At 49.3% G+C, this 9471-nt stretch overlaps 1 protein-coding gene across 1 annotated transcript; it reads left to right on the top strand.

Annotated features, from left to right (window-relative positions):
• Nucleotides 1-582: 582 nt before the first annotated feature.
• On the top strand, nt 583-9218 carry RIIAD1 (regulatory subunit of type II PKA R-subunit domain containing 1). The gene is made up of 4 exons (XM_030542179.1): nt 583-692; nt 4523-4599; nt 6125-6171; nt 8880-9218. The coding sequence occupies exons 1-4, from the start codon at nt 609-611 to the stop codon at nt 8951-8953; spliced, it is 282 nt and encodes a 93-aa protein (XP_030398039.1). The 5' UTR covers nt 583-608; the 3' UTR covers nt 8954-9218.
• Nucleotides 9219-9471: the final 253 nt, after the last annotated feature.

Here is a 9471-nt window from a genome sequence, read left to right as displayed (position 1 = left end):
AAACAAATGAGTTGTGGGTTCTGTTTATTTGCCTCCTGGTTTCTGAAACTTTAGGGAGCATTTGGATCACGTTTTTTACTTTTTCTCTGCAATCTCACGGGTGAAAAATATACTTTTTCCTCTTTAAGCAGAAGGAGAGATTCTTGGGCATTCCCATGACTCCAAGAGCTGGGGTTTTTAAAAACACAACAAGACCCACACTAAATATCATGATAGTTGGCCCCGGCGATATCCCCACAATGATTTGCAGCCCAAACATTGCAGCCTGGGGCTAGCGCATGAGAACCAGACGGCGTAACTGGCCAGAGACGGCGCATAGACAGGGAGGCTAATTTCATGGGCCAAGTGCCATTTTCAGTCCCATGATCATTGGGGTGGGTGGCATCCCGCATGCTGGGTTGCGGGGGTTCTGCCCTCCATCTGGGCATGATTTTGGGGAGGGGGGTTTGCCCCCAGTTCTGAGGCGAGGCCGGAGTAAATTCCTCCCCTGCTGCTGGGGAAGGGGAGGCCCCACCCCAGGGCTGGAGGGAGGATCAGGATTCAGAACAAGGCTGGGCCTGCTGGAGCCGTCCCCATAGCAACCCCAGCAGCTTGCCTGAGCAAAGAAAATGGCTGATGTGGCCTCCGGCTTGGAGGGGCTGGATCTGGGGGCCCTGAACCCAGAGCAGCAGGCACAGCTCATGGAGTTCAAGGTGTGTGTGGGGAGCTGGGGCACCCCCTTAAAGTGAGGGGGAGGCTGGGTCCTAGAGAAACACCTCCCCCCAAATAATGGGGCAATCCCACCCTAACACAGGGGGTGTTCCCTCTCTCCCCCCTCCCTCTCCCAAAAGGAGGGCTGATCCCCCCCCAAAAATTTTTTCAGTCTGGGAGACATTTCTCCTCCTCTTCTTCCCTCCCAAAAAAGCAGGGTGCAGGCCTGAGGCAGCTCCAGGACCCCTTAACTGGGGATGTTAAGGGTTAGTTCTACAACCCTATGTCGTCCCCCCAGTAAGGGAGGGTGCTGCTGGTCCCAGTCACTCCCGGGGGAAGATTGGATTTCGTACCCGATCCATGGGCTGTCTTGACTGTATAAGGGCTATTGGCAAGACATCGGTGGCATGAGCGAGGCATCGGGATGGGGGCACAGCGTTTGATAGAGTCCTGGTTTCACTCCCAGAATTGTCCCCTGAAAGTGTTAATTTTCATCCTGTTCTAAATAACACCCGGACTGGGTCAGACCTGTTGTGCATGGCCAGTGCAAGCGAACAGGGTAATTATCGAGTGACCCATCCCTTGATGTCCAGTCCCAGGATCTATTATTTCCTAAGAAACTTTTTTTAGCCAGAAATGCAGATTCAGCAACACTGAAATGTGTTATGAATTCGTGTCAGGTTTGCCGAATTGTTTTAGTTGAAAAACCTTGGGGAAAAAAGTCCAAAAATAATCAAAATGGTTTGATTTTTTTTTTTTAGTTCAAAACAACTTTTTGTTTCAGAGTTTCCTTTAATGCTATTAACAATCAAAAATGTTTTAAAATGCTCAGAATCAAATCAAAATGTTTCATTTAGACTTGAAAGAAACTTTCACTGGACTCAAAATATTTTTTTTCTTTGATATGCCCAAAAAGTTTTGAAAAAAATAGCTTTTTCAGTTTGACCCAAAATAAATGTTTTCTGATTTTGTTGCCAGCCAAGTGAAAAAACCCATTATCTGCACAGCTCTAGTTACGTTGAGCTGGAATGGTCTCAAGGATAGATCACAGATTCCTGGATTTAAAGCTATGAGCCGGAGGGCTGGCAATCCAATTTACTGATAAACAACCAGAAAACCCTGTTGAAGTGCTTTTGACCCTACCCAGCCAGCGCACATTTTGCCTTTGCACATAAACTGTAGCTGCTCCGTTTTGCCATCTGCAGAGTCAACGTATTTAGGATTTCAAAAGATGTTTGATCAGTTGTTAGTGCGTTTCAGTCATTCCTCCAATTTAGGGAGAATATTCTCATCAAGGTGATAATTACTCATTCAGCTTCCCCAGGGCCTGATTTAGATTAAACCTTAGATCTAGGGATGTCAGTGAATAAAATCTAATATGTTTATTAGCGCATAGACTGCAAAGTCCGGAAAGCTGGGTTTTATGCCCAGTGCTGCTACTGAGCTGCTTGAACTCCACCTTTCTGGGCCCCTCTGTCACCCTCAGAACTTGTCTGTCAGGATTCCTGGGTTCTATTCCTGGTTCTACCACTGGTGCCTAGTGAAAGAGTTGACCTTTCCGTGCCTCAGTTTCTCCATCAATGTAATGGGCATACATGATATTGATTTACAGGATCATCCCTCACAGGGGGAATTGTGAAGATTACCTAGCACAGGCCTGTACAACTCGTAAAGCGGTGAGGGCCATGTTACTCCAAAGAAAACAGCTGAGGGCTGAATAACCTGGTCCCACCAAAACAGCCCCCCAGTGCTGCCCAGCCCCGCTGAAATACCCCCCCGAAACATCCCCGGCGTCGCCTGGCCCAGCAGAAACAACCTCTCCCCCTCTCCCCCCCAAGTATAAAGCCTCGCCGCCACTGCCTGCCTGCCCGCTCGGCTCGTCATCCCCCCATGAAATAAGGGGAGGGGAAAAGGGGGACAGTGTGAAGGGATGAGATGTGACTGTCCAACACACAAACACAGGGGCCACAGGGAGCCCGGGGTGGAGGAGGCAGTGTGATGGGGGCCAGGGAGGGAGAAGGTCCCTGGATCAGGGAAGGGGGCTGCAGTCAGGGCAGGGCAGGTGCAACTAGGGTGGCCAGACAGCAAATGTGAAAAATCAGGATGGGGGGGGGGTAATAGGAGCCTATATAAGAAAAAAAACCAAAATCGGGACATCTGGTCACTCTAGGTGCAACACACACACACACACACACACCCGGGGATTTCCTGGCTGCCCACAGACAGTTCAACCCCCTGCCCCGATCACTACGGAGGCCACCCTGGGACCAGCCAGCACAGTAGCTGCCTCGCCCCCAACCAAAGGGGAGGCCTGGGGGGGGTCTCGGCCCAGTCACCCCCCAAAAGCTGTGGCTTGAGCCCAGGCTGGTCGCTCCTCCCCTCGCTCAGCACTTACTGGCTCTGCCTCGTGCCCAGCGCTTCCCACCTCAACGGGCCCCAGAAGTGACGCACCCGCTGTACACCAGGAGGGGGAAGCGGGAGACGGAGACACGAGCGGTTCTGGCTATTAGGGCGGTTGGAGCGCAGCACGCATTGGGCTGTGAGGTGGGGCCCCCCCGGGCAGGGGGCGAACCCAGCAGCCTCACCCTGCCACTTGCCTGCGGGCCACACAGTGAGCCCACGCGGGCTGCATGTTGTGCAGTCCTGACCTAGCATCTGCATAGCACTTTGGAGATGCAGAGGACTACGTAAATGCTATGTATCACTGGTGCTTCAGCAAAGCACCATTGGACTAATGAAACCGGGTTACTGCCACTTCAGAGCTGCATCCCTTAAACATACCTTTGCTGTTGTGTTTCTGTGCAAGCTCTTCAGGGCAGGGACTGTTTCTAGTATGTACAACACCTAGCACAACAGGACACCGATCTCAGCTAGGGACTCTAAGCACAGAAATAAGAAGATATTAACTAGAAAATAATTGTTATGAAGCACAGCAAGTGCTCTGAAAAGCTGTGGTGCTTTATAGATCGGCAGAATTAACTTTTGTTCTAGACCACTAGAGAAAACCTTTTCTTGCAAAACTCCCACAAAAAAACAGCGATCCTTGTTCCGTCCGACAGGTTGCCAAAGGGGACCCCAGCAAGAAACCTGTCTGTTTGTTTAGTCCTTGCAGGGATGAGAGATTTGTTGCAAGGATTATTTATGAAACAGGACCATCTTAGAGTCCATTGCAAAATCCTTTCCTTACACCCCTCCCCACCCCCTGTAAGCCCAAATGTAGCACATGCCGTTTGTTTTCTGGGAGGGCAGTAGGCCTGGTTCTTTGGTTTACACTGACCCAAATCAGGTGTCACTCCGTTAAAGTCAATAGCGTTACAGCGGTGTAATGCTGACAGAAGACTCAGGCCTGGGTCTAATGATTAGACCTGGATCAAGCAAGAATGTACTGTCAGCAAGAGCAGTGTAAATCTGAACTAAGTCACTTTGGATTTACACCACTGTAACCAACCGCCCAATTCTCTTTTCAGTCACACTTGTCTACTCCACTGCAGAGCAGAGAGTAGTCTTGTATCTGACTCTGGGTGTCAGGATTCCTGGGTTCTGTTCCTGGTTTTACCGCTGGTGCCTAGTGGAAGAAGTGACCTTTCCATGCCTCAGTTTCTCCATCAATGTAATGGGCATAAAAATATTGATTTACAGGATCATCCCTTACAGAGGGAATTTGGAGGATTACCTAGCATCCCCATAGCACTTTGGAGACACAGAGGCCTACGTAAATGCTATGTATCACTACTGCTTCAGCAAGGCACCGTAAGACTAATGAAATGGGATTACTTCCAGTTCAGAGCTGCATCTCTTAAACATACCTTTGCTGTTGTGTTTCTGCTCCCAGATTAACACTCGCATTGCCAATGAGAAGTACTTGAGGTCTCACAAAGAAGTTGAGCTGCTGCTATCAGGATTTCTGAGGTAATTTCATCTTCCCAACAACACGGACACTTGGTACTAATTGAAGTCTTGAAAATTTACCTCCAACACTAGACATGCTGCTATTGGCTCAGTTGCCTCATTGTGCCTCAGTTTTCCCTCCTCAGGAGATGGTCTTCCCCAGTATGACTTAGTCCTCACGCCAAGTCAAAAATCTTTCCCTTCCAAGACAAACAGAAAACAGCCCTCTCCCCTGCTCACAGGCTCTTGGCTCCTTTTTCCCTCCCTGGGCTCAGGGCTTCTGCTTTGGTTACAGAGGTTTTCACAGTCCCTTTGCCCTGGATGAATCTTTCCCCTCTGTAACTCCCTCTCACTCAGAGGAGGAACATAGTCCATATGGTCACCCTCTGCCATTCCTGGGCTTAGCAACCTCAGCATAGGGCTTTCTACACCACCAAGGGGCCCATGTTGCCCCTCTGCTGCAGGATTTAGCCCCAACTGCTCAAGCAGTCTGCCCTCAACTCAGGATTGTCTTGCTGACTCAGTGGCCTATCAGCTGAGACCCAGCCTAGCCCTGGAGGACTCCCCCCTCCCAGTTGTGGCTCTCTTCAGAGCGTTCTCCCTTTATATGCTGTTTCCGTCTTCCTAGCATGCCTCGCTCACTCTGTCACATGCTCCCTGGACAACAAGTCCCATGGTCTGGGAGGGAGTGAAGCATAGGTGTAAGCTGGGCCTGAGCTCCCTTTAAAAGACGAGACCCTGATGCAACCAATTAGCCAGAGATGAGATGATTCGGTGAATATCTCCCCCCATTTCCCAGGATGGAAAAGGTTGCAGTTAGCAAGTGCACTGTAACCCCCAGGCATCTATTCTGACCCCCATTCCATGCAGCTGACCCAGCAGGATTTTATCAGGGAGAATCAGAGCTACTTGTAGAAGCTGTCAACAGCTTTACCCTGATGTATTATGGATACTGTGTGCCTGGTTATCTTCACACATACCCTACTGTAAAGCAAAGCCAACAGAAATACTCCCGCGTGAGGCTAGAACTGAGCCTTTCCCTGCGGAGGTAGGCTGAACGGCAGGAGCATAGGTGAATGCAGATTCCAGTCCATCACACCAATATCTAATTGCTTTCAATAGGATTTCAGGTTACAAGATGCTTGGGACATTATCCCGGGATAGTATTTAACCATGATGAAATTTTCGCGGTTTTATTTCATGTGAAATGTATATTTTCTCCCCCATTTGTTACTAATTATCTTATCGATTCCCAATGCAGGGCTGTGTAATTCAGTGAGGAAGCTTTAATTGTGATAAATATTCCTTAGCTTTGTGCCAGTCTAAATTGTTGTGGGGTTTTATAAATATAAAATTCCCTAAAATTGAAAGCAAACATAAATTAAATGTTTTTCTTCAGTAACTAATTGGCTTATTGATTCCCAATATAAAAGTGTAATTTACCAGTTTGTCTTCTGCATCTTCAGATAGGGCTAACATAATAAGCCACCACAAAAGCAATCAGTAAAACTTGGTTTAAAGTCTATTTCTCCCCCTTTTTCCTCAGAGAAGTTATGCTGAGAAGACCAGAGAATATCCCTGAGTTTGCAGCAGGTAAAACCATTATTTTAATCCTGTTAGACATGAAAAGCAAGACCTGTTAGTGTTATTATCATCTTCAGAAGTATTGAGGCAACAGTTTAGAGAAAGTGAGCCAGATTCTGTCTAGCTTACCCCAGTGTAAATCCAGAGCAACCCCACTGAAGCAAGGGTTGAATTGGAAGGGGAGGGGAAGGAGAGTGGAGCTATTCCAAGCTTCACCCACAAAATAAACTCGTCTGTGAGTTGCCAAAGTGGGACACGGCTCACAGTAGGTAGTGTGTGTATTCAAAATATGATCATTTTGCTGCTTGGTGCTCCTGGGGATCCCATAGCCTCTGCTCCTTCTTGTCTGACAGGGAAAATATAATGGGTGGCATCTCCCAAATGCCACCCATGTGAGGCATCAAAATGAGATGCCACTCAGAATAAGTTGGGCAAAGTAAGTCTGTGCCCCTTTGTCTCCACGCTTATGTGAGAGGAGTGAAATCGTTAACAGTGTTGACCATGAAATCAGCATGGTGGGGCACCTGACTTAACCCATTGCGGAGCTGAATGACACAGTTCACATCTCTCTGAGCGACTGTCCCAGGCTCTCGGCTAGGGAGGCCACCTGTCCAGGTTTGAACCAGAAAGTCCTCTTTTGGGTTGGTTTGTCCCCCATCCGGCACTGGGACCAAACCGGCCGTGGTTCTGTCCAGTATTGGCCAGGGGACACCATTTTTAAGAGCGCACCGCTCCACCCGGTCTGGCGTGAACTCAAATGCCGAGGGGGCAGGGACATGCCAGCAGGGGGCAGGCCAATACCCTTTCCAGAAGTCCTGGAATGCCCAGTATTCTGGGACCATGTGCTTTGCCACCCTACGTCTGCAGACTCAGGCAGACCCCGCTGCAGTGGTTTTGTTCTGTTCCCGTTTGGTTTTTTTGACGAAAGGTGAGATTTTGGAGAACGAGACAGTCGCTTCCGAGCCCTGGCGTATGGGCGCACATTGGCTGCTTCTGAGCTCCGGACAGCCATCAGTCGAGTTTCTCGGGATTGACCCGCTGCAGGTATTGATAGCAGCAACTGGCCCTTTGGCTTTTTGTGGCTCGCCTTTGTACGGAGCAGCTTGCTGCTGGAGGGCTGGGGCGAGGCGACTGATTACGGAATGAGCCGCTCCTGGGACAGAGCAGGGGGATTACCCTGTGAAGGGCAGCAGAGAAGAGGGGAAGCCCAGGCAAAGGCTGAAACACTGCAGAGCGTGTGGAAAAGCTCCTGCAGAGAAGACCCTGAGACCGAGGGAGCTGGGATAGTGAGGGGCTGCAGTGAGCAGAAGGCTCCCGGGAGAGACTCTGACTGGGAGAAGGGCTGAGGAAGGCCGAGAGTCTTTGAACTGGGAGCCAGTGCTGAGGACTCCCTACCTACAGGGAGAGAAGGACTGAACTGGGGTTGGGGCCTGAAGGGTCAATATGTAAAGGCTCAATAAACGGGACCCCATGAGGGGAATGTGTTTTCGTTACCTGTTGACTGAGAGTTATTAAGGGGCGCTGAAGAGGGGAGAAGCTGGGAGCAGGGCACTGCAGAATGACCTCTGGCCAGGAGGGGGCACTCAGTCAGTGGCCACCCCACTACAGCCTTGTTATTTCTACTGCACGGGTTTCCAGTCGTCCTTCGCTGTGGAAGGTGTGGCCTGCGGCCATTGCAGATGTTTGGAATGAGCCTGTTCATGGCCCACTGGGGCCTCCAATGATTTACTGTTCTCCCAAAGATCTGGCTCTGTTGCGCTGGGACGGAGGTCTAGATGCCAGGGGCTGGCCTGTGCTGGCACTCCTGTCGAGGTTTCCCTCAAGCCGCTAAGGAAGAGTCTGGTTAGAAACTGGATCTTGGGTTGGTTAGAGTCTCTAAAGGAAGGTTTAGACTCTAAGAGGAAGATTGATGGCAATGTGCACACCAGCCTCACTCCACAACCTTAACTCTGCCCCCCCTGGAGCTGGCAAGAGCCCCTGGGGATGAACTGTCAGTATAACTCAGCCAGGGCTGCCCTAGAATAAACGAGTAAGGAAACATGCCATTTACACTGGTACTTGCATGTAGGCACTGTGGCCTAGTGACTCACCAGACCTGTGTTCTATTCCCATCTGCCGCTGGCCAAGTCACTTCCTCTCTCTGGGCCTCAGTTTCCCCATTTTACAGATGGGGATAATGATATGGCCCTCCTTTGAGATCTGCAGCTGAAAACTGCTGGAGAAGAGTGCGGGCTGATGCCGATGTATTTAACGTGGCGTGGCGTGGTGTGTCGCACTGCTCTGTGTTCTGTCATTCATCTGCATACACCACAACTGCCTTTGCTGTGTTACAGGGACAGATTCACTGATTGATTCCAATGGGCGTTAGGCACCTAAACTACCTTTGTGAATCTGGGCCCTTAAGTGTATTTCCTGGCTTTCGGAGGTTTGACTCTAGGTGCATCTGGGAGGCTACAAGGCATTGGAGGTCAACTTGAAATTGTGTTAATAATATTTTGGGCAGCAAATTTACCATATAGACCCATCTATCGAGCACGGACATGTGTGGAATGAAATGGAGAGGTGCCTTATCGGTCTATCACCATCCATCCCCAGTCATCTATCATCTGTCCAGCCACCTATCGGGTCGGCCTATCTATCACTGTTGCATGTAGGCGCCAAATGACAAAAAGATGCCTTTCACCAATATTTCTTTTCACCTTTCTCTGTCATTTCAGAACATTTTACGGATCCGGAGCTTCCGATGAAGACACAGAAAAAACTAGCGGAAAAAGCAAAGCAGGTGAATTGAGAGAGATGTGACCCACTCTTTCCTTGCTGAAGCAGGATAGAAATTTAGGAGATTTTTTTTTGATGATTCTTAGATTTATCCTCTAGATTCTCTGGAATGTGTTTATTTTTATTCTGAAGGCTTTGCAATATGGCTAATAATTCTCAGTTGTATAGTGTCCTCTGGAGGCAGAGAGAGAGATTGCACCAATGTGTGTTGCTGGTGATGTTTCATGCTTTACAGCTGTACGTTCTGATGGCATCATTAAAATAGATCTGCTGGTCAACCCTGTTCTATTCATGGACGATTCATTTCCCTTCTCTGGCTTCTCTCCTTGGCAAAGGAAATGACAAAGACAGGAGGCAGATCTCATGGCAGGAGGGTTGCTGTTTATGGGGCAGATTTTTTTTCCCTAGTTGCAGTGGTCGTAGTGATGGGAATGAGGTACCAGCTAGCTTCTCACAAGGGTCTCCATCAGTCACTCTCGCACCTGCCCTTCGTCCTCCACCCTTTTTCTGTCTTTGCCAATGTATGTGGAC

This window comes from Gopherus evgoodei, chromosome 24 (genome assembly GCF_007399415.2).
Source record: "Gopherus evgoodei ecotype Sinaloan lineage chromosome 24, rGopEvg1_v1.p, whole genome shotgun sequence".
In the NCBI taxonomy this organism is placed as follows: domain Eukaryota; kingdom Metazoa; phylum Chordata; order Testudines; family Testudinidae; genus Gopherus; species Gopherus evgoodei.
This window is presented reverse-complemented; position numbering and strand designations above follow the sequence as displayed.

Bases quoted from the DNA above. Each gene is read 5' to 3' on its own strand.
- RIIAD1 (XM_030542179.1), top strand. From the start codon at position 609: ATGGCTGATGTGGCCTCCGGCTTGGAGGGGCTGGATCTGGGGGCCCTG. The intron at 693-4,522 runs GTGTGTGTGGGG...TTCTGCTCCCAG, and splicing joins CACAGCTCATGGAGTTCAAG to ATTAACACTCGCATTGCCAA. The intron at 4,600-6,124 runs GTAATTTCATCT...CTTTTTCCTCAG, and splicing joins CTGCTATCAGGATTTCTGAG to AGAAGTTATGCTGAGAAGAC.